Here is a 24,795-nt window from a genome sequence, read left to right on the forward strand (position 1 = left end):
ACAGAAAGCTGTATCGACAATGTCCTGCCTATGCTGGAGACTGCAGTGCCACTGGGTGCTGACATGTTTGATAAAAATGCCTTTCCTTGCCCTCTTTGCTGGGTTCATCCATGTGCTGCCCCAGGAAAGAATCTCTTTCCTCTTGGTCACCCTCTGTCCACAAGGTTACGTTTATTGCTAATCCGCTTGCACCTCAACTGGGGGTGTCAATAAGACAGTAAGTGACTGGCCCCAGAGTTAAAAACCTTCCCTTGTTGGAGAAACGTCCTCCACAGCCCCTTGGTAGGGCTTTTCTTGTGTCTTCTAAGTATTTTGTACCAGTCACAACTAGCGTGCTAGCTGGACCACCCCTTGCCCCTCTAGGGCTACCGTTATTTCTATTTAAGGATTTGTATCAATCACGCTGGTGCAATAATTTAGAATTTTGAAAAAGTGGATGTATAATTGGGGCAGGAATTTGAGTAAATTGAATGGAAGAAATCACATTATCACAAATTCTGCATTATTTATATTCATTTTGGAACCCTGGCAGAATATAAATGTCAAACAGGGAGATTCATGTTTCCAGGGAAGAGAAAGCAAAGATTCATCACTGTGCTAATCTTCCCTTTGAATCCTGCTCCTAGTTTTGGCAACTTCAGAAAGGATCAAGCAAAGCAACAGGAAAGGTCCAGCAATGACAATGATTAGAGGCTCAAGGAGAGGGGCTTCTGTACGAGAAGAGATGAAGAGACTGGAGTTAATAATGCAAAAGGCCATTTTGACAGTCCTTTTCCCCCTATCTCATAATACAGGTGCTGAGGCTAGTTTCCATGACATTTAGGGAAACAAATTTAAAATGGATAAAAGGAAATACTTTCTTAAGGGCTGTAATTAATGCGTGCTAATGATTGCTGTGGGGTAGTGAGGGCACTATCATTTTAGCAATGTTCAGAACAAAGTGCTGCCCACATACTTTGTGCTGTAAAACGGGCACATTTATAAGAAGCGGAATAATATTTGCAAGCTAAAGCTGCACCAAATACTAGCTCTTGTGTTTTAGGGTACAAGTGGATTACTGCTTGGAGCTGGGAATGATATGAGTTTTGTCTTTGCTGCAACACTGAACCATTAGCCGCTCCCTGAGGGAAGATATTGGTTTAGATAGGAAGCGYGAGGAAAAATAATTTGCCAAATATCACAAATGCTGCCTGTGCTGAGTGAGCCAAATGGCTCTAAATGGAAATTGGAAAGTATCCAGCGGGACTGGGGGAAATGTATGTGCTATCATTAGGCTAGCGGTGGAAGAAGACTTGGACAAAGTTGCTAGAAGCTACATCCTTTTTATTGTGCAAGGTGCGGTGGGGATTCAAAGAGCAGAACAAAAAGGAAACCTTGGAGCCAGGAGAACTTGACTGTTTTTGTGTAGAAGTCTGGGGGATGGTGGTGGTAGGGGAGAAAGCTTTTTTGGGGTCTATAGCTTCAGTACAAAAGCCCTACCCCCCTCAGGGCCCCAGGTGCAGGCTGATTTTGGCTCTCCATGGTGCGTAGCAAGGCTGTCCTCCCATCCTGGGGTGATGGCTGCACTAGTGTTCAGTAGCCTTGACGAGCCTGAGTTGAGCGTTGTGTGGGGTTTTTGCAGAGTCAGTGTTGATAAGCTGTGCTGGTTGTATCCAGGCGAGCCAGTTCAAGCCTAGTTCAGCTGTCCCTAAGCTATGCTGAAGTTGCTCTAGCAAATAAATTGTAGACCTGTACTTAAGCCTGGTAAACTTTTCCCATTGCTAGCAAAGCCAAAAGCAATACAGTGAAAGCAGAATTACCCACTGCATAAAAAATAATCCTGGTCCATGGAAAGAAAGAATAATTATGTTACTGAGCTACGTGTGGAAAAAGTAGCTGTTTGCAGAATGATCCATGTGCATTTGAGGTAGATATAGGGCACCAGGTTTTGCTCTAAGGATTTTTATGGCTCTGAGGTTGGGGGGAAGGGCTTGAGGCAGAAGTGTGTGTGTGTTTTTTTAAATCCCAAACCCAAAAGCTTTATCATAGAAAATTCTTGTTTAAAATAGTTCTTGGAACTATCTGAAACACTTTTTTGAAGACCCCAGGAGTCTGTTTTCTGCTTTTCCAAGCAAATATAGCCAGGCTTGCCAAGCATGGCAGCTCCAAAAGAAAGAGGACTAATGCACTGTGCCAATGGCACGTACATGGTTTATCTGTGTGTGTGGAGGCCACTGTGGTCTAGGTGAGCTTGGAGTGAAACAGTGCAGCAGGCAGGTTGCCTGGGCAGCGTTGCTGCCTGGAATAATGGCCATTGGCTTGACACTTCCAGCAGCCTGGGCTGTCAAACATCCCAAAATGTGGGAGATGGGTGGTCAGTGCCTTTGAGCAATACATCATCACTGAAACAGTGATGTGCCAACCATATCAGCAGGGTTAGCAGGTCTCCAGATCAAATGTGCCTGGACAAGAGTAAGGTAGGGGACAATAAAAGGCAGCCAGTTGACATAGCTCAACATCACCTTAAATGTTTCTTCCTCCTCTTTGTACACGGGGTCCTGTCTGGCTAGGGCAGTCATGAACTCAACAGCTGTCAGTGGCTTCTTAGTCATCTGCAGGATGCGTCGTTTGCTCAGGACAGTTTGCACTGCCTGGAGGATGTGTCCCTGGGTGAAACCATCAGATAACTTTGCTAGGCAGCTTATGTTCAGCATTTTGGTGAAGATTCCTCCGTTCTGCAGGATGATATGTTTCCATAAGACTGTTCATCAAGACCCAGAAAAGGAGAGAACACCAAAGACATGCATTAAGGAAAGCAGGAGAAATGTTTTTACATCTTGATATTGAAAAAGGAAAATGGGGGATATCTTGTAAGCAAAGCCAAGGTTCAAACATCTCTCATATTTGCTGTGTTTTTTCATCTATAGACTTGCAGCATAGGGGCCTTTAGGCACATCTGTTCTTAAACTGTTAGTGATCCATTGCTTGCTACCAGTCAGTACTTTTGGAAAGTCATTAAGGGCACAGAATGTGAAGTGGATATGTGTATAAAAATAGAAAGAAATACTTAAATTTGCCTGTGTGTATGCATGGAGAGAGAACTTGTCCAAAATTTTCCCATTTGGATGTGTAGAGCTAAGTATCTACCTTAATAGCCTGTTTTTTACTTTGGTGACCCTGACCACAGGTTACTCCTGAACTGAAGGCTGTTTTGGGGACTTGATTTTTGGCTTAGAAGCCAAAGGCCTCCAGCTATACAGGCACATGTCGCAAATGCCAGGTGTAAATGTCTGCGAGCTTGGTGCTTTGCTTGTTAATCAAATGGTGAACCTGTTTGTATCTTTTTAGGTGCAAACCTCTGATGTGGAAGGTGTTTTAATGTTTGGGAAGTACYTGGGACTTTGCTCCCCCAAATAAATAGGAATAATAACATTTTTGTTGTTTACCATCTGTAAAGGAGAGGCCCTGCCTCAGAGAAGCTTAGTAAAACTTCCATGTCCTATCACAGTGCTTTCCTTTAAAGTCCTATGTGAAAAACAAAACACTTGGACAAAGGAGGAAGAGCTATTGCATAAAGAGATTAAAAAGGGTCCCTGACTTTGTGGTTTGAATATCTTGTGTTTGAACACTCATATGTAGGATGGAGATGCTGGGGGGGGAGTTAATGTTGCTAGATGTAGGGGCATGTAACGGAGAAAGCCTGCTTTAGTTTTCCTTTGAGAGTAATGCAGATACTATGGACTTGTACCCATAACTATTGACAACTCTGTACTATGTTTTTCACTCAAGCAAATTGGGATCTTCCACTTGATTTGTAACTGCGCTCAGTAACTGTTGGCTGAATTACTGATACATAATAGAGAAAAGGATGTGCGCAACAGTGAATGTTTCTTCTGCGTAGCCACACAGTGTGTGCTGCAGCTTCTGGTGCAGTAGGGTCATGCATAAGAGGAAATACTGCCCTGCTGGCTGATTAATAGCAGGAAACTAATATAAGAGAGTGAATCTCCTGAATCAGTGATTTTCACTGCATGTTTGCTGTTCCCGCACTGTGTGGAATGGAACGTATTGGTTTGTAGCAAAATAGAGGGCTGTAGTGAAGAGACAAAGCTTGAGTGCTGTGGCTGCAAGTGTTTGTTGTTTCATGGCTTTTCTGTCAAAACAGGTTTCTTAAGCCCTCAAATTGAGTGTTGGGCCTTGAAAACTGTTGTGAGCAGTTGAGTGCCCTGTATTGGAATATTTCCATCATATTTCAGGGAAGTCTGACATTGCCCCATTCAAGACCACAAGTGCCTGGCTTGTCCTTTAGCTCAAAGAACTAAAACTACAAGCTTAATCTGCTTTAAAATATCAAGAGTTAACTTTTTGGGGCATTCTGAGGTTTACTAATTGAAGTCCCTTTGGTTTGTTCTTTTTCTGCTCCAAATTAGTGGTAAGAGTCCCAGAATGTGATGGTTCAAACCCCAGGAATGAATGTAGCTAAATTCAATTGCTATCACCTCCTTTCTCTAGGTCCTGCTCATGTCTCTTATCTGTTAGCAATTTATCAGAGCTGTATTATAACATGAAACACATGTTGGCTTGCTCAGAGACCGTTTCCCATCTACACTAGGAAAAATTTTGAATGTGGGAGAGATTTACAATGTGCTAGGCAGTCAAAACCTGTCTTGAGCTTGCCTGAACATGCATCATCTCAATACCTTGGCTGCCTCCTTGAAAGGCAGTACAAAACTGGACTTCACAGTGCAGTTGTGTGGTTTTGTAATAAGGTGGATACGTGGAGCAATACTGTCTGCTTTACTCAAGGTACAATCGTGTAGTGAGTTCCCTGAACCAAATGTAGTTTTTTAATTGTTTTCTCCCGAGACATCATCCACCAGAGATTAGTGGCATAAAGGGAGTCTGTTTTGCTTGATGTGGTGATGGACAGGGATATTCAAGCTGGAAGAATTGCACCACTTAGAGTCTTAACTGGAGGTGTTTGGTGCCATTGAGAATAGTCTAAAATCTTTTTTCTACGTATCTTTAGACTGGACCTAAACCACCTTTTTGCTTATGAAAGTCATTGCATCCAGACTCCCTACCATCCAGAAAAGAATTAACCAAATGATATGATCAGGAAATTTTTTTTATACTTTTGGGACTAAAAGCCCTTCTACGAGGCACTTCAGAAGGACTTGGCCAAACTACTGTTTTTCTTGCAGTAATTCACTGTGTTATTAAGCTTATCTGGAGCATTTTTTCTTAGTGCATAGCTATGGCAGGCTTCAAGCTGATTCAAATCTCAAGACAAACTTGCATGTCTGGAAGTTTGTCTTTTTTCCAGCCATTTCAGTTGGTCTAATAAAAGATACAGTTCTCCTTACAAGCTTTGCCTGTCAGACAATATTTGACACTCAGTAAATTTGTCAGACTTTGCAAGGGCCTGTCTATCGTTGTAAACATTTGATAGACTAGACAAGTAAAAATCTTGGATGCCTCTCTTAATTTCCTTTACGATCCGTAAGTACAAACACGGAATTTGATAGTGACAAAACTCAGTCTTCCAGACATGGTTCAGTTTATGGAAAAGCCCTGAAATGTATTGTTTAGGACCTGGAAACTGGCTATGTATAATGGAAATTGAGATTCCCTGTTTTTTTTTAAGTTTAGAAGAGAAAATGTGCACTGAAATAGGATCTTATTCATACAGTGGAAAAATAAGTTTGGGCCTAATTCAGTGTACACTAAGCACAAACTCGTGAAGAAATGTTAGTTGCTGCAAAACAATATTATCCCCTTCTCTCCACTCCCACTTTATTTGATCTTGGGGGATCCTGTATCAGTATTAACTAAACTTTCAGGAACTGAGATGTACCTGGGGTACGAATGGAGTTGAGTTCAGTTCTGAGGATAACCACATAATGGGCTTGGATCTTAAGCACTAGCAAGGATCAGGATGACTTGAAATACTTGCCAAATCGTGAAGCATAGTCAGGCCTAGGGATCAGAATGATTTTTTGGTAAACTTTGCAGAAAGGTCTGAGGTCAGCATCAAAGGGACGTCTGGTGGTTCCCACTAGCAACACTCTGTCCTCTGCTTTCAAAACCTCRAGGTATTTGGGGAGAATTTCTTTCAGTCGTTTTGGATCCATCTTCAGAGCATACATGTAAATACAAGGAGGAAAGAGTTATTATTAATGCTGACAGTTTAATGAGGTGAAGTAACTCTAGACAACTCCTAGTGGATGCTGTATACAAGAGGATTTTGTGCTTTTTTGTTGTCTATTTGCATTTAGTGTAAACAGGCTAGATGCTCAACCTAAGTAGAAGGCTGTTGTCTTCTGCAAGTCAGGCTGGCTCTTGATTTCTGCTATGCATTTGTGGGTTTGAGTGCTACTGTCTTTCACTATTGCATCTGCTGGTCCCAGTATTGAACAGCAGGAGGGAAGCCATGACTCATTTAAAGAAGGAATTCCTGGTTTTGAACTTGAGGAGAAATACTGCTTGGACCTGTGCACCTGATGAATTTTTTCAGATAGAAAAACTGCTGGGGTATGTAACCTTGTCTGTAATTCTCACAGCTCTTGGAGATTATCTACTAATGCCTAACTGTGTTTTAAATATGAAAATATGCTCCCTGATTTCTGCTGTGATTTCAGCTTGCTGAGGCTCTAATTTGAGAACACAAGCTCTTTGAACTCAGGGTTCAGTTCTTCTCAATAATTTACCATTTCACTTTATTATAGATACCATTTACAGAACAGATGAAGATCACGCAAAACCTGTTATTGGATAGTTATGCTTGATAATGCTTAAGTGAATAGTGGTTAGAGAGGGTTAATCAGATTGCTGTGGTGTTAAGCTACTGTTAATAAAGCTATAACTGAATAACAGGGTTAGGACAGGATAGAGTATTCAGAAGAGCCTAATGACTTGAAAGCCTCTTTTCAGAAATGATTGAGACTAAACATCCAAGTCACCCATGCTCACTTGAACACCTATACTCTAGGTCACCTTGTGATTCTTACTGTATAGAAAGCAGCTGCCTGAGAAACTTTAGCTTGAAATTCAAAGCAGGCCTTTCTTAATGCCAAAAAAGAAGAAACTATGTTCTGCAAACCTTCTCAATTGAAAGGTAATAATACACACCTGTGAATCTACATTGCATGTCCAATTCCTGTGATCCAATTTTTGCCTGTTGCCTGCAGTAGCAGACAATTGACAGAAAAGAGGAAGAAAAGCTCTGCTCTTTGCAGTGAAAGCTACTAAGAAGGGACACCTGGGAAATCAAAAAAAACAAAAAAACAAAAAAAAACCCCAGAGTCCTGGGGTAGAGTTGCCCAGTTATTTTCTAGTTATATTTGTCTTAATTACAGTATGTCTGGCTTCTCATTCTTTCTATTTTCAAGGTCATACTGAGCATCTTAAAGATTGCCAACTGCCTAATTATGATAGTACAGAGTTCAGCATGTCTTGGCACCAGGGCTGAGTTCCCTCTTCAGAGCATGGGCATGCTGCTTGCCAGGACAAAACATCCTGCTCATGCTTGCTCTTGGATGAACTGTTCCTGTGGCCGTGGGCCACTGCCAGCTGCTGTCTTTTCACCCCCTCCTTGTTCTTGTGTGCCCGTTGCTCCCAGGAGAGCGGGATCCCTGTGCAGTGTGCTCTGTATGCACTGCTGGTGGGCTTACCCTGGGGCAGAGGAGAAATCTTGGCTTTTCTCTTGCCCAGAAAGAAAGGAGGTTGCTCTGTCCACCCCTAAACAGCATGGGCTCCTTTGCTGTCTGAAAGCATGACTTCAAATTGCAAGCTCCCAAGTTCTTATCCAAGCTTTGCCTCTGCCTTCTGAAGTCATTTTTTGGTAATGAGCTTGACTTCTCCAGACCAGACTGTATTAAACAAGCTGTTATTACAAATATGCCTTGGGAATAGTAAGTAGCTCTGCCACCTTTGCTCTGTCAGGGAGTTTTGGTCACAGCAATGACAGAAATGTGTTTTTTTTGTTTGTTTGTTTTTCATGCCTTTTACGCTGACTGAATTACTCTTCATGATTTATATACATCTTGCTGCTCAGAGGCGTTGAGCTTCCCACCTCTTTATGTATTGGAAGGAAGCACAAATGTTTTCTAAGATGTCTTGTAGATCAAGCTTTGCTAGAAAGCAGAGAATTATCAGATTGTGTTGGGTTTCTGGGGAGAGGAGTTGTCCCATCTCTCTTAAAATATATATATAAATATATATATAAAAAATAGAGAATAAGAGTTACTCCAGGTGAGACTGGTTGTTTTCCAGACCTGCACTGTGTGTCTTCTGCTGGGAAAATTCACTCTATYGGGAGATGCAAAGGTTTTTTTTTAAGAACTGTCTGATTCCTATTTCAACCCTTACTCAGGAAAATAAGTCCTAATTTACCCCCTGCATTTGGAACATCCATTTTCTGGTGACAAATGATATCTACGGATTTTCCACTGACCCTACGGTTGGTTACAAGAAGTGCTCATTGCTCAGCTTGTAGGAATCTTATTTCTGAATTTTAAATGACTGTATCGGTACCAGAGATAAGCTAAATGCTCTGCTGCCTTGTTAAGCCTACTAAGCCAGACTGGCATTTGTGTGTCAGCAGCTCCTGTTATGCTTTTGAAAATGTATGTCCACAGTGCACACATTTCAGGGATATGTCCTGAAAGCTAATAATATCGCCTCCACTTTGAAAGAAATGTCAGTAGCAAGAGGGGCTGTTGAAGAGGCGAGCTAGGATTTCAGCTGTCATGTGGATCTGAGCTGGAGGGGAAAAAATGGGGTGAATTGTGAAGGTGACCTATATTTATTTTAAAATGTGAGTGGCTGAACTGCTGGCACAACATCCTTGGCAACTGGATTACCATAACAGATTTAATATTTGACTGCTTGGTGTCCTTTAGGGAGAACTGAAGAGAGACCATTTTTCTAGTGGGCTTTTTGAGACTTTTTATCAGATCCTCAGTGATGGTGCCAGAAATGTCACCCTGGGATGAGTGCAGTGACTTCCATTTGCTCAGGCTTCTCCTGAGCGCTGAACTTGCCTTCTTGGAGTGCTCCTAATGAAGACTCCCCAGATTGCCATTTATAACTGCTGTCCTTCTCATTTCATGTTATCTGGCTCTGAACATCAGCTATGTGGGACATGAGGGATTTCAAGCTTGGAGCTGTGTGCTCCCACCAGGAATATGGGAGCCCTTCCATTAAATACCCATGAGTCTAGGGATGCAAGAGCAGAGGCAGAAGTTTCTTCTGGACTTTGAGGAGGGGATGGGGCTGAGTTACACCTTTCCAGTTGCTATCAAAGCAAATAGACAAAGACCACGATTATTCCAGGCTATTTTTGGTTCAAGGTCTTATTTTTTTTCTCCCTGGTGGTAGCTGCAGTCAAGGTTTGAGCCCAAGAAAACTGCTTGCTTGCAGTGTCTGGACCACTAGAGGGCATCAATCACTGCACACCCATCTCATATAACCCTCAAAGAAATGACAGCCTAATCCAAGGCGATGCTTCATCGGTCTTCCAAAAAACAGGCCTATGTCCATCCCACAGTTTAAACACACCGGACTTAAGAGSAAAGGTTTAATTTTTCACATGGAGCTCCACAGAAAAGATATTTTGCAAGCAGCATGAACCTAATTAGGATTTCAAGTGAACTGCTCGCTGCTGTGGTGTATGAGTTGCAGTTGTGCTGTGCCTATTGGGCAGTGTTTTAATTTTCTTTCTAGTGGGGAAGCTACAAAAGACAAAGGAATTGGAAGAAATGTAGAGGACTCCTGGGAGCCTAAAAAAAAAAATCTGTAAACATAACTATTCAATATATGCTCTTTGTTTTCACAGTGGAAATTTATCCTTGTTACTTTATTGTTCGCTTTGGCTCCATCCAATTTCTCAAATTAATAGAGCTGAACGATTTAAGCTCATCTTAACTTTCAGTTTCTTGCCTTATATTTTGAAATTCCCCATTATTCTCTCCTACTTTTCAGTGCACTGATGAGCAGTGACTGGACTATTTTTAAATAAAGTGAGGATAAGTGTGTAAGAAGGAAATGTGAGTTCTTAAGAGCCCCAAGAGGTCACAAGACTCTCTCAAAAAAGAAAGTTAGTGAGATAAGCTATTATCAAGCAAGCTTTGGCAGGTCTGGTCACACTGGTATGTGCTAAACCAAGAAATACACCTGTTCCTTTGTGTCAGTTCTAATGCAGCATGAGAAATTATCTGCACAAGAATAAAAAAAGCAACTCACCTCTTCTTCAGCCTTCGGCACTTTTTTATAAAATGTTTTTTCTGTGTCTCCGATCCACAAGACTGAAGGCTGCAGTTGTTTAGCCACCTAAGAGAAAACAGAGAATGCAGGAAGGTTGATTAAAATGGCTACAATTTCATACCTGGGTGCCTATAATTATGCTTTTGAATCCATATTTCAGCAGTTAAAATTAGCCTGGTTTATTTTTTCCAGAAATGCTCAGCATTCATGGATAGCACTGGCTCTGCTCAGCAGTCTTGGCAAATCAAACCACTTCTATTTAGGAATCTAACATTAGGAACCCAACCCAAATTGGACCATTTTGATTCCTATGTTTCTCTCAATTCCCAAACCCAAATTAGTTGCAATTCTGCAAAAGGAAGCCTGGCCTTAGAGTTCAATGGCAAATGATGGACCACTGGATGCCCATAAGAAGCCCACTCCAGTTTTCTGAGGTCAAAACAGACAGGGAGATGGGCAAGACAGGGCTATTGCATGAGCAATTACAGTACAAATCTTTAAGCAAACTAGGCTTATGCTCAATGTTCTGGTTTACAGAATAGTGTATAATTTGCTATTAATCTTGAGTCAGCTCAAGAATTAAAATAGAGCCTGCTCAATTTATAGGGGAGGGTCTACACAAATGGACTTTCCTGCTCCAAAGTCGGAGGCACTATACCTCCGGTTCACAGCAGGATGGCAGCAATGCTACAGGCTTTTTCACATCTTGCACTCTCCCTATTGCTATAGAAACGCCAGTGGTTTAGACATTCTGCTGCCAAATTTTAATCACTTTCCAGTTGCTCTCATAGCTGTGCTACTTTGCTCAGCAACAGAAGTGATGGCTTGGGGAGCTGATGGGTAATGACAGTGCAGTCTTCTGGGCTGCTTCTTTTTTTTTTTCTCTTTTTTTTTCTCCCCTCCCTCCCTCCCTCCAGTTGAAACTGCTGCTTTTGGGAAGGAAGCTTGCAATATTGATAGGTTGTATACATGATAAGCTTAAGGTCTGATTGACAGCCAGTGCAAGAAGAATTAAAAGTAATGATCATCTCTTGCAAGCCTTGCAGTTGAGTTTTATGGAGCATTTCAAAAGCACCATGAGTGTGTGTGTGTCTACAGTAAAAATGGATTGAAAACAGGGGAAAAGGAATAGTAGATGGGGGCTGTTGAATTTGTTTGTTCTTCTGTGCTGCTGATGGGGTGAAGTGGAAACACTGCTGTCTTTGGCATGTGATACTTCATTTGCGGCAACCTGTCAGTTCTCTGATATGTGAAGTGGCATCTCCAAGTCCAGAACTGTTTTGCTGAGGGAAATGGAGTTTCCTCCTTTGGAAGGCAGGAACTCGGAAGTTTACCATTAATTATGAGGATTAAAAAAAAAATCGAATATTATGAAAGATAATATGAAAACTCTACAAAAATGGATGTATAGACAAAGGTAGTTATGTTCACTTGTATGTATAATTTAAGGGATAACATCTCAGTCCAGCAGTGTATTGAGTAAGCAAGCTGGAATGAAATGAGAGAGGCAAAGATCGTACAGCAATAATATCTGCCATTTTAAGGCCAGATGCTTTGCATCTAGTCTGTTTTTGTAGGTATGTTTTGCATATTCCTAAATCTGTGTGCACTCTACAAGGTACATTTGAGAGGGCAGCTCTGTTTTTACTGAACTGAACAGGGCAGCAGCCTGAGACTTGGGGTTTTTCTGCTGAGCATCCTGTTATCCAAGGGCTCAGACACCTGCAGAAAATGCAAGTCACTCCTCCAGAGTTGCACTTGCAGGTGAATTCAATCAACTGGCTGTTAAACAGGTTTAGAGACAGGTGAAGAAGTAGGAGAATGGAGTAGAGGTCATATCAGAGATGGGATAATCAGTGTTGGTATAATTAAGACTTGCAAAGGACATTGTAGGTTGTAGTGTTTTAAGTTGCTAGAAGAAATCTACAGCTTAAAGAGATGTGTTTGCATTTCATGCATCATATCTACTCTGGCCTGCGGAAACCGATTCTGAGACCTGTCCTGAACTTGGTACACTTAACGAATGGATTGTCAGCTGGTGCTTTTTGATGTCTCTAATGCTGTCATCTACCTTCTGAAATGTAAGGTAACAACCAATTTCCCTCCTGGGGAGAACATGAGGCAGGAGATGGGGCAGTGGGGACCCATTGCTCTTGATGGAGGATATCTGTCTGTCTTTGAGTGAGGCTTGGGCTAGTGGCACTCTGTTTACTGAAGTTTCTTAGAGACTGTATGGATATGCATTAGCACCTGACAGATTAGACCTTGGGGTCTGTGTTCTTCTCCTTTTGCTTGTGTTATAYGATCTCTGTTAGCTTCTCAGATGCTGACATGGGTGGGTTCTGTTAATGCCTGTGCTGGCTGCTAATGTTAATGCAGAGGTGCTCTGTGTTCTAAAGCATTTTTTGCTTTGCAAGGTAGTTCAGCTGTATGAAGCCTAGGGGCTGGTGTAGCTGGTTTGCAGCATCTTCTCTGTACCTGTGTCTGCAGCCCTGCAATGTGACACCAGGGGACTAAGGGGAGTCCTGGGTTAGAGAGGCTTGCTGGCAGTGACTGAACGCTGCTTATGCACTTCAAAGGGAACCACGATGTCTCTTCAGGGGGGCCGCTGCGAATCGGCGAGGTGCATCTTTCCCCCGTCTGGCTCAGAGATGGCATTTGTGGTTAGCACCTCTTTAAAAGGGAGCTTTGTTTTTAATCAGGTTATAGTTTCATTTTAACTCTTACAGATGTTTGCTGTTCTTATATCTGTATTCTTCCCCCACTCTTTATTTCCCTACTGATGAAGTGGAAATGCAATGAATGAGCCCACTTCATGCTGACTCTTACATAGATACTTCCCTGTGCTTTCTGTTTTGAGGCAATGACCTGAACATGTGAAGTGGCCTGTGTGTGTTTTTCTGCCATTATGATACATGCTAATATAACTGGATTCAGCATGCTGTGTTTGGGCCGGCTTTTTTTAAAAGACAGATCAGACACCCAGAATCCATTGGCATCTAATTTAAATTGTTGGCAGATACGTAGCAGACTGTATATCCCTGTGAAAGTGCTTCATTTGAATTATCCATGGACAGTTTGAATCCATGGATAATTAAATGCACTGTACATAATTAATTTGTAATTGAAATTTTATTAGCTTTGCTACATTCAACAATTTGTTAGAGTTGCCAGCAGATGGCTCCTTAACCCTTCTAATACTGCACCAAGTTAACAGCTGCCTTCACTAGAAATTGTCATCTCTGGTCACTGAGGTCTTACTTGCTATTCGGACAAAACCTTATGACAAAAGCTTTCTTCTGGTTTCTATTAACCTTCACCAAAGACAAAGAGCATATGCACAGGCTTGTTCCAGCTAGGGTTAAATGTTTCAAACCTGAGTGCTAGAGTTGAACAGTTCGGTCAGTACGTTTCAAAATACATAAACCTGATTTTTTGCAGTGGACATGTGCATGTGGGTACTCCAAGCTTGAAGGTTAAGATGTAATTTTCTTAAAAGGACCGGAACTAAGATATTCTTGAAGCTCAATTTGTCACTGAAAACTGCTCAATCCTCTGTAGCTCATATTCACTGAGATGCTCCAAGGCAGCTAAAGCAGCAATGAGCTGAAACTGGTGACTGGACCTTAACAGCGGGAGCCTCACCAGGCAAATATTACATTGCTACAGTGATAATGCCAAAGTATTCTGGTTTGCTAGAGAGAAAATAACCATAAATAATATTTTCCAACAGAATGCATTCCTTTTGACATTAGAGAGTAACACGGTGTAAAGCTGCTCTGTCGTTCAAAGAACACTGTATGTTTGAGCAATGGTGATATACATGATTTCACAAGGCCTAGGCTTCTAGCAGGCTCTCCTTTCCGGCAGTCTGTACTGCACCATGAAAAAAGGATTGTTCTGGGAGGACTAGAAGAAAGACTGATAATACTGTTCCCAAATTTCAATTGTAATGGAGGTCTTTTGTGGCACTGAAATGCTAAATGCATTGGGGCTTCTGTCAAAGTGCCAGAGTAAACTGTACCTGGTTCTTCAGACTGCCAGAAAAATGACCTGTCTGAAGGGACAATACAACAGTAGTTGCAAATAACAGTCCGATTTTATGGAGAAAATATTGAAGACAGACTTCAAAACTATGATGCCTTTAAATGCTGGGATTATATCATTTAATCCTACATATACTCAATCATATTTCTCTCTAGTATGAGGCCTTTATTGACACCTCTGATTTGAGAAATAGCATAAACAGCCTTATAACATGTTCCTCTAACAGCAATGGTGTTTGAAATGCTTCTCCTGTAGCTTGCTGCACTCGAAGGCTCCCAGCTCAGTAAACAGGGCTGCACTGCACATGCTGAGCTGCTGATACATATGCAGAGCTTCTGTGCTGGTATTTCCGTTTGGCCACCTCCTTCCCAACCTTTTAGCCTGGTCAGTGTTGTACTAATAACCTTTTCCCATGTGTGGCTTTTTGTACAATGTGCTTTCTGTGTGCTGCTGCGGTGCTGGTAAAGGACCGTAGAGGCATTGTTTTGCTCTGGTAGTGATTAACCTGATGGCTGCCTTAAGGTACTAATGGAAGGTCCATGCTTGTCATTTTTATTGCTCTGAAGTTGTGCCTTATGAACTACCTGCATTTTTATACCTCTGTGTTGCAGAGTCGTGCCTTCTCCCCTCAATCCTTTCTGGTCTGTCTTTTGCTCTTTGTGCTTCCTCCGCTACCTCTCTTCGCAGCTTTTGTATAAGCTGTGCACGGCTGCAGCAGTATTTGTGTGTCGATGGGGACAAGGGAGGGCCAAGCTCTCAGTTGGCACAAGCTGGCAGAGAGCTTCACTGAAGTCAGGCTGGCTCAACACATGGAAAATGTGGTTTAACTCAAATATTCCAGCACGTTCTGGTTCATACTTGAAGGATGAGATTTGTTTTGGGGACTGCTGGGAAGCACTTCTATATTAGAGACAGATCCTCCCTTTTCACTCTGGAACACAGCGGACCTGGCTGGCTGCCTTTGCCGTCTCTTTTATGGAGAACACAAGTGCTTGGGCTTGGTGTTCATAGCCTCTTTCAATAATTTTCCTATTGAATATTAATCTTCCTTACATTTCCTTTGAATAGGCAGACTGAAATGCTGGTGTTTTCCTGTTCTGGTAAGAGAAGTCATTTCCTCCACATGACATTTAAAGTGCCTGCTTTGAGTAACACACAAGGCTCTTTGGATCAAGGCTGGTATGTCTTGCAAATCTCCTCCCAGAAATAAGGGAGGGAAAAAAATTTGTGCTCTTGCATCTGAAACAAATTAAAGTTTCATTTTTTCCAGTGCTATTCACTTGTTTTTTAGGGTGTCTCCCATGAAACAACTGCCAGCAGCCAACATTCAGTTATGGACARAAAGTTTCCTAATGGTCATTTTATGCTCTTTAGAGTTTCATTTATCTGCAGAAACCCTGTTGTTTGCAGATGTGATCAGAAGTTCTAGGTTACTTCACCTTCATCACAGAGCACCATTAATTCATATTTAGTAAATCATGGGGTTTAACAATGGTTATGTGGATCATATAATAACATGAGAAATAACTGCTGTGTTTCCTGTCATCCACTTGCAACTGTAAGTGGAAGATCTGTGTTCTGCTTGACTAATTCTATGTAAGGCACTTCTGAAGAGCAGAAAGTGTTTGCTTGACAATAGTCACAGTTGCTGTTTGCAAAAACATATGACCAAATCTGTCTGCTTATGGAGACCTGATGAATCTTTCAGTAATCCCTTGTGTGCCAGACACTGAACAAGGTGTACTACAAYGTGTCATATGGTAGATTCAGAGAGCTGTAAATATAAATACCGTGAGTGGCAGGATACYATTTTCTTTCATAGCTCATAGGCTATGCATACACCTGTTTTATTCTTACAATGATTTATTTATTTTTATGCCAGACTCCTTATTTGCCATGATGAAAAAGAAACTTTTTGCTGGAAACATCAGTGTTTGGCTTCTTATGAGCAAAGGCTTTGGTTGCAATGTTTCTCTTGTTTGCTTTAGCTTAGATAACAGTGGATTTGGGAATCACAGATAAGGTTCCTTATCCTTTTTCCTCTTCCCTGTTATTCTCAGTTAATCACACCTGCTTAAGAAAATGTTGCACAAGAAAGAATATAGTATAATTTCATTTCTGTGGTGCTTAAGAGCAGTGARTGCAGCCTAGGACTCCATTGTGCTAGCTACTGTGCAAGGTGGATTCTAAGCACTAACAGATGATAGATAGCTGCRGACCATCAGGAGGGTATGGGAGATTATGACAGCACTGCTTGGTGTGATAGGCGACTGTTGCATTATCTCAGTGCTCTAGCTGTTGCCAGATAATTTTTAGCCATCACTATGCAGAAGAAACTTGAAGGTGATGAGGTACTGTTGTTGGGTGTCTGTGGAGAAGGTGCTCCAAGGTGTGAAGAGCAGCATAAAATGATATGGGTGAYGGCAGCTGGCATTATAGACCAGATCAAAGGTGGGTCCTGACCTGGTAGTATTGACCAAGATAACAAGCAGGGTGGAGATCACTTGTAAAGAGAAGCAGCTAATTAGAAACAAAATAATTTATCTTAGAAGGAACCAACACCTACTCAAAACAGGGCCAACATATAGTAGGTTGCTCAGGGCCATGTCCAGTTGAGCTTGAAGTAYCTCCAAGGATGGAGATTTCAGAGTCCCTCTGGACAWCTTGTTCCAATGTTCARCTACCCCTGTGCAACACTTTCCCTAATATCTAATCAAAATTTCCCTTGTTACAAATTATGTCYATCACATCTTGTCGCATCTCTCAGAAAAGTTTGCCTCTGTTCCCTGTATCATCCCATAAGGTAGCTGGAAACAGCAATTAAGCCTCCCTCCTGCTCCAGCCTTCTCTTCTCAAGGCTGAAGAAACCCAGTTCTCAGCTGCTCCTTGCATGGCATATGCTCCAGCTCCCTCATCTTCACTACTCTCCACTGGACTCGCTTGATTATCAGTGTCTGCCTTGTACTAGGGAGCCCAGTACTGGATGCAGTAGCCAGATGTGGTCTCAAGCCCCAAACAGAGGGGAGTAGTAATTTCCCTCAAGCTGCTGGCTATGCTCTTGCTGATACAGCCCAGTATGTCGCTGGCCRCCTTTGCTGCAAGGATATGTTTTTGACTTGTGTTCAGCTTGCTGTCTGCGAGCACCCCATCCTTTTCTGCTGACTAGCCATTGTGGCACAGGCTGGACTTCATTGTGCTGTTTAATTTTTTCCATCCCAGATGCAGGATTTGTGGTACTGGTTGTGATTACTGGATGTTGTAAAGAAGCAGCAACTGTGACAGCAGGACAGGTGGAATGGGTGGCTRTGGCAGGGACTTCAGAGATCCCAGAAGCAGGCAAAACAAGACACATTTGGTATTGTCAAGAGCAAAGAAATGGGGACTGCACCTGCAGAGATAGGAACCTGACAGAGTGCTAGCTGTGCAAATCAAGGATTGTTTCAAGCCTGGCTCTGAGGACCTGGMGAGTCAAAGCTGAAATCATCAGCAGATTGGACAAATAGTGATTCAGCCATGGGGACAGAAGGTGGCAGCTATGTAGCATGCGTTTGCAGAGAAGCAAGGTGCAGATAAAGCATCCCTTGGGAAAGGAGAGCATGCGACTGTGCTATTGACCCTGTTACTAGAGGAGCAGAGTCTGGAGTGGTACTGCTGTTCCTGTTGGAACAGTCAGCTGCTGATAAGCAAGTTTCTGGACAGCCCTTATTCCATGTGACTGACTATGAGCAACTTCCATACTGGTTACCCATGTTAAGTTCTCCAAAGTATCATTGCTACTTTTGTAAAAGCTACAACTGAGAAGCAAGTTTGGATCACTGCCCCATCATTTCTGAGTAGGTGTTGGATGATGTTTCCATTTTTGTACTCAAGTAATGTGGAAAAATGTAAGGGTTTTATACATGTATATTAAAAAAAACCTTAATATCTTCAGCTAGGACCTTTAGGAGTAAAAAAGGCTGGCCTTCTATCCGTATTTGAAGGCCTCRTGCTTTAGCAGGGACTAGATGATGGAATGGATGGGATGTGTGTGCCTGTGGCCAGACATTTTGCTTCATTACAGGTGAGAGCAGAGAAATAGAAGGCTGAAATGAGCAGAGAGGAGGCAAGAGAGGGAGTATTAGCTCAGTCTGGCACTAGCTTGTGGCAGGGGTGCTAGATGCAATGTTAGTGTTATAACATCAAAGGAGCAGGATTACAGCATCATAGCCTTTCCTTAAGCACTGTTCTGACCAGCAAATGTGGTCCTTGGATTGCTTTACTTTTTAACTGTGAAACCTGTCTTTTCTGGGGGTGGAGACACCTGTCACAAAACCTACTACAATACTGCATTTAATAAAATGCATCTGATAACTACTGAGGAAAGCCAATTGGAATTTGGCTTTTTTAGGCTTCTGGCACTGGAAAAGTATTGTATTTGGCTTTTTCTAGTATAGGCACTGCTTTTCTCTTTAAGAGTATTTCTTCTGGAAATGTTTACAAGCTTCCTTCCTTAGCAGAAATACTGAGGGCTTAGAATGTGGAAGAAATCCTGCTAGGGTCTTTTTTTCTGATGAGGATTTGGGATATGTTTTTCACAGTTCATATGCCTTGCTTTGTTTCCAGACTTTTCATACATTTTTGTTAATGTAACCCTAAACTAGGATTCCCTCTTCTGAAAACTTTGCTGATGGGTAATCAGAGACCAGTATAGTGGAGACTTGTTTTACAGCAACAGTTCCGGAGAGGAATTTTCTGACCACCCTGAGTCTAGTATTTGATTAAATGCTGCATGACAAGCATTCCTGACTGACATGCATATGAACACAGAACAGAATTTTCTTTATCTGTGATGCTTTTCACACTCAAGGTAACACAAAGCTTGCCCAAATGTTGATGTGAAAAGTATTGTACTACAAGTGATTCCCAAGGGGCATTAAATCCTCTACAGTGGCACACATGCTGGCTGTCAGCAAGTGGTTTTAAAGACATTTGAAAGCAGGAAGGGAATCTCAAATTTGGGTTGACAGCCCTTCTGACCTTGGGCAGCTTTGCCCTTGTATCACGACTGGTGTACCTGCAGTAACTAGAGCTTGTTATGAAGGAAGCACCACACAACTCCCTGTTTCTTTTCTAGAAAAGATGTGACAAACACTCTGAACCAACTTTGTGGAGAAGCGCTGTACCTTGAATACCATGTGGAGCATCATTTGCAGGCCATTCTTGCCCAGGTATTTCCCAGCGATGTTGGAAGCTGATAAGTTGAAGAGGTTGGCTCCTGTTTCTGTGCAAATGGCATGGACAAGCATTTTCTTTCCAACGCCGGTGGGTCCAGCTAGTAACATGGCTTTCACCAAAGGAGCCTTCTTGTGGACTACTTGGGAACCTGTAAAAAGTCATATGGCACTATTATTGCTTTCATTTAAGTCAGCCATAAAGATAATGGAATGATTCTTCCTTTTTCTCCCTCATGATAAATATTTCATAATGTGAACTCATTGCTTCATTAATGTGGCACAAGTGCTCTGGAGTTCCCTCCTGCATAACCAAAGCTGGGGCCGTAGAGTACTGGAGCTAACATTGCTGTTTGCAGCAAAACTCGACCATCCTGAACTTATCCGAAGTGTGCCTTGGGATGGGAAAACTTTGGCTCTAAATCTGCTTGGGCTAAAAGAACACAACTTGGTAAACTTTTGAGGATGGATACAAGGTAAAAGTGCTGAGATCAACCTGATGCACGTGGCTGTGTAGAGGCAAGCCTGGTGTTGACACAGGAGACAACTGCCTTCAGTTGCACAGTAATTGTTGACTAACTCCCTGCCAGCTGCCATGCAGCTGTATAGGTGGAGGTATACCTGTGGCTTTTAAGATTTGCATTCCTTGTTAGAGCAGGTCCTCATTTTCTACAATTCAACGTGGGTATGAGATTGTTTACCAGACTAGCAGTTTTCCTTCCTACTGCCATCCAAAATGAYACTTTCCAGCTTCCTCCTCCTCAGAGAAACAAACTAATGGGAATACCTATTAGAGCAGCGTTCGTCAGTGATTTTGAAACCATTATCAGGAGTTTTGTTTTCTCTTTTCACTTCTGTCTGCACCTTGCTTTCTTTGGGTGGTTTTCCCTCTTAAGTATGTTCTTGCTGCTCAGTGAGCACTGGAGACTGATCACTTGTCATTTAGACTAACTGTTCCAAAATCCTTCAGTGCTGATACCTCTCCCCCAGCCCCGAGCATGCCTGCTGAATGTGGTGTTAGCTCATCTGCTGAGGAGCAAATGTCATATGGCAGCTGCATGTTGTAGTGCAGGTATGATATATCTGTGTTGGAGAAGGAAGGGGATCCTTTTCTGTCCCCTCTGTTTTACTTGGCTGAGCGAATGCAAATGCCAATCAGCAATGACAACTGCTCAACATTTCTAAATTTGTCTCTGGCTGCTCCAGGTAAATTCATTTAGGGCTGTAAGAAATCTGCTTGCTCTGCCTTGGAAAAGCTYGTAGAAAAGCCGGAATTGTGCAAGTAGAGCTACAGAGAGATTTAGGTGGTGGATGGTGATAAACTTGTCTTCCCTGTGGCTCTGTCACTGTATGAATTGGGTATTTTACAGCAGTGTTACAGCAAAGCCTTGGCAGAGGCAAACCTCAGATATGGAAGTAGCAGCAAGTGTCAAATGCCTGATCCACACCCACTGGTGGTCCAGTAAAATCACTGTCTCGATGCTTAAAAACATCTGTGGCGGTGGTTGTTTCAAAGTCAGATTTGAAGAGCTGTGTGTGTATCCACTTCTGGTGGTCTTAGACTGGTGTCTATCAGATTATGGGAATGGTGGGGGAAATGAGCCCCAAAGGTGATGACTGCTGAGGGAGCCTATTGCCTAGCCTGGAAAAGTCCCCTGGCTATACAAAGGGTAGAAGAAACACTCACTCTTAATACCTCTAGAATTAAAGTGTGTGTGTGTGTGGCGGGGGGGATAAAGGAGGACAGCTAGGTAACAATGATATTTAAAAAACAAATCCAATCAAGCTGCCTATGTGYGTCCTAATGGTTTAACATTGCAAATAAATGGCAAGGAACTGAGTACTAAGATGAATGCCATGATTTCAGCACTGTGYGCGATGTAGTGGAGTTGTCAGCCACCCAGGCTTTATTAATATTTGGTCGTTTCATACCAATCTATTACTATTATACATAGATTTATTATGAGGGGAGCAGCAGACTCCTCTGTGGTTAAAGATGAAGTATACCTTCTACTATTATTTCTCCTTTCAGCTGCTTATTTTCTCAATGCCTTTTAAGCTGAACTTTCCCTGCCATCAGGTGAATATTTTGAGAAAAACTTTCACTTCTACACATATACAATTATATAATGATTAACTAGTTCTGAGACCAATTAAGTAAAATGTCATCCATAACATATCACCCAAAAGGTGAACCCATTCCTGTGACWTTTTTGGCTCAGGCAATTTTTTTTAAACTCAAAGGCATTTTTCAAACTGCTCTTGCAAATGCACTGTTTGTTTAACTAGTCCAGGGTCTCTTCTCCCTAGGTTTTTTGCCAATTTCATAAATGGCAGAAAATTTATGGGCTCTTTCCTCCTGCCTTGGGGGGTGTCTTGGGGCTTGATTTGGCTAGATYAGATGGTGTTAAAACATAACCTTGGAGGATTTATCTGATATGTGAAATACCACACTGCAGTTGGGGCAGACAGGGATAACTGCTGAACTCTCTCAGCTGACTCTGGTTAAACTTGTAGCAAGCCCCTCAGGGCTTGCCCAAGACCAGCTGAGAAGAGTTTGAATGTGAAGAAACCCCACCTCTGCTGGCCCCAGGGTGCTGCCACCACGGGGGTGGCAAACTTGACCCTTCAGATGGAGCTGTAGGGCAGAAGGAGCCCTTGGAGTAAAGTCTCCTTCTCTGAAACCCAGATGCAGCGCTGGCGAGCAGGCGGAGGCTTGTGCGCTACCACACTGTGCTCTCCGCGGCACATCAAGTCCCCTTTGGGGACGAGGGGAACAGCAGAGCGTGGCTGTGCAGGATAGCCTGAGCGTTGTCTTTCTGGGAAGCGTGCGAAGGGGAGGGAAAAGCAGAAGGCTCTGTGCTGTCTTTGCTCCATTTGCCCGAATGGAAGGCAAGGAGAAATTCCCTATCTTGCCTTACAGAGGGGATGAGCAATGACACAGGCTGGGGAAGGATCTGCCTGCTTGAAATCTTCGCCCAAATCAAACTGAGTAGAAAAGCAGACAAGCAAAGTATCGGCACAGAGGGCCTTTACATAGGCACTTCTTGCAATCACTAGTTTGCCTTAATGTCATTCCCAAGTGAAATAYGGGATAGGTTTTACATCAAAAGCAAACAACCCAAACCAGCAAAGCCTTGTTAGATAGCAGTTAAGTCTGACACTCAAAACTGCAAGGACATTTAAGTGTTTTCTCTCAAATGTACAAAATCTATCCAGACTAATTCCTTAAAAGATTGCATTGTTTAGTACTGAGTAAYGTTAGCCAGCTTGTAAAAGGTAAATTGCAACCTTAGCCCTCCCCTTAACTTGATTAACTTTGATCACTGGAGCTTGTTTTTGCTATTATTTTTCCCGAGTGGTTTCCTTTATGTGCTGCCATTCACAAACTGTTAACATGCAAACAGAGATGGCATGGAAATGCAATACCTGACAATAGCATGTGCAAGCCTGTTTACGCACTATTAAAATGATATGGTCTTCACTCAGGKTGCTTAATTGAAAAACAATTATACTGCGAAATGCTTTAGATTACGATTAATCAAGCCCTGTCAAAGCCAGTAAAAATGCATGTTACTGATGGGAAGCAAGGCGGTTGTATTCTGCCCTCTAGTAATTTTTGCTGTGCTCTTACCTAATGGTAATATTCCATACAGGGCTATTAGCTGTCTGACATCCGAGAGAGAGGGCACTGGCTCTATGCCTGCCTGACGAAGTGCAGTCCCCAGAAAGCTGTACTCGCCTGTAGGGAGGAAGCACGGGCTTAAATGTGACACTGCAGTGTTGCAAAATGCATAACGCAAATAATGAAAAACTACCGGAGAACACCAATTTAATGTGCTCTCAGCAAAGCCGGTACTGTCAAGGGACAGGGATGCAAACAGGGCAATGTTGTCATCGGATGTGGGCGCAAGAAATCTGAAAGGTGAACTGCAAAGGAAAATGAAGTTCAAACACGCTGTGGGCTTTCCCCTGCAACCAGATTGCGGAAGGCATTCAGCAGGGCGGTAAGTCTCGAATAGCCTTTTAAACAAAATTCTTGGAGAAGAACCATTAGTAACACTGTAAATCACACTGCTGGCAGAAGACTTCTAGATTTGGGATTTTGCAGGTCTGAAATCCCAGTGAACCATGCTCTTTCAAAAGGATTTCAAAAAGAGGGAAGAAGTACTTTAACAAGCCTTTCCCCTGCATCCTGTCTCAGTTTCTCACAGCATACTAGGCATGGAAGCGTTTCACTTAATTTGGTGGGTTTTTTTGCTTTGCTGTTCACCTTTTCTGTTTAAACACTGCCCCCTGCCCCCAAACCCAAGAAAACCGAAATGCACTGACACGAACAGAAGTGAGCTAGTCTTGCTTCAGCTCTTGTTAGAGCTGTAATCGCGTTGCTTGTGCTGTCAGTCTGTATACAAGATGTGTTAGAAAACAAAGATCTGTAAGGAAGGGCCACAGCAAGAAAAGTACTTGTGCAGGGCAAATGCAGTCAAGATAATTTTTTAGCACAAATAACATGTAGCTGTGGCAAATATTGTTGATGAATAATAGTATATTGTGTTTTTTTGGAAATAAAAAGGGAGAGCACCAGAACTCTCTGGAATAGAGGTATATTAGTGATGGTTGAGACAAAGTAGAGTTGTAATTTGGGGCAAAAGGATGGACAAGGTCTGGTGCAACTACCCCCTCCCCTTGGAAGAGTAAAATTCATTTCAGGTTTTATCTTTTATTTAAGGAGAAATCAAAAGAACTGGCTAGGAATTAATCTTCAGAGATTTAATTAGAAGGCATCAAAGGGTTTAATTGCAACTGAGCATAAATCACAGTGGATATTCTCTGACTAATTTAGATAAGGTCACCAAGAAAATTAGTTCAGCGATGTCAGTTTGTCATAGAGAGGGACATTTCTGTGCCTTTACTTGCTGTATATTGCAATTCCACCCTTCGTCCTTTCCCTAGGAACTGAGCGAGTGAGTGACCTTCCTTGGGCTTCRGTCTTGTACGAGTGGAGCAGATGAGGACTTATTTTTCTGTAGGCTCTGTGTCCTTGGAATCTTAAAGGGAGCTTTTTGGCTTGGTATTAATTTGAAAAAGTTAGGCTCGGATCCTAAGCCAACTCTGAATACCTTCTGTATCTTGTTCTGGCAGCCCAAGAAGTGTGCCCGAGTTCAGGGTGGGGAAGAGCTGGCTTTGACACTCTGTGCTGCTTTCTTGCCACCTGCTCTGCCTGGGTTAGCATGTGTGCTGGGATGTGGGAAAAGGGCTGCTGGCATTGGGGGTAGGCAGCCACGTGGGCATC

General features: G+C 42.5%; 1 protein-coding gene across 1 annotated transcript in view; it reads right to left on the bottom strand.

Moving 5' to 3' along the window:
- Window positions 1-24,795, bottom strand: part of IQCA1 (IQ motif containing with AAA domain 1) — a 110,467-nt gene that overhangs the window by 1,243 nt on the left and 84,429 nt on the right. The window contains exons 14-18 of the mRNA XM_026087749.1: window positions 23,137-23,244; window positions 19,455-19,654; window positions 10,225-10,311; window positions 5,936-6,113; window positions 2,502-2,740 (exon numbers count right to left, since the gene is read on the bottom strand). Coding sequence (XP_025943534.1) covers window positions 2,502-2,740; window positions 5,936-6,113; window positions 10,225-10,311; window positions 19,455-19,654; window positions 23,137-23,244 — 812 coding nt within the window. The remainder of the gene's footprint in view (window positions 1-2,501; window positions 2,741-5,935; window positions 6,114-10,224; window positions 10,312-19,454; window positions 19,655-23,136; window positions 23,245-24,795) is intronic.

This window comes from Apteryx rowi, unplaced genomic scaffold (assembly GCF_003343035.1).
Source record: "Apteryx rowi isolate R43461 unplaced genomic scaffold, aptRow1 scaffold_12, whole genome shotgun sequence".
In the NCBI taxonomy this organism is placed as follows: Eukaryota; Metazoa; Chordata; class Aves; order Apterygiformes; family Apterygidae; genus Apteryx; species Apteryx rowi.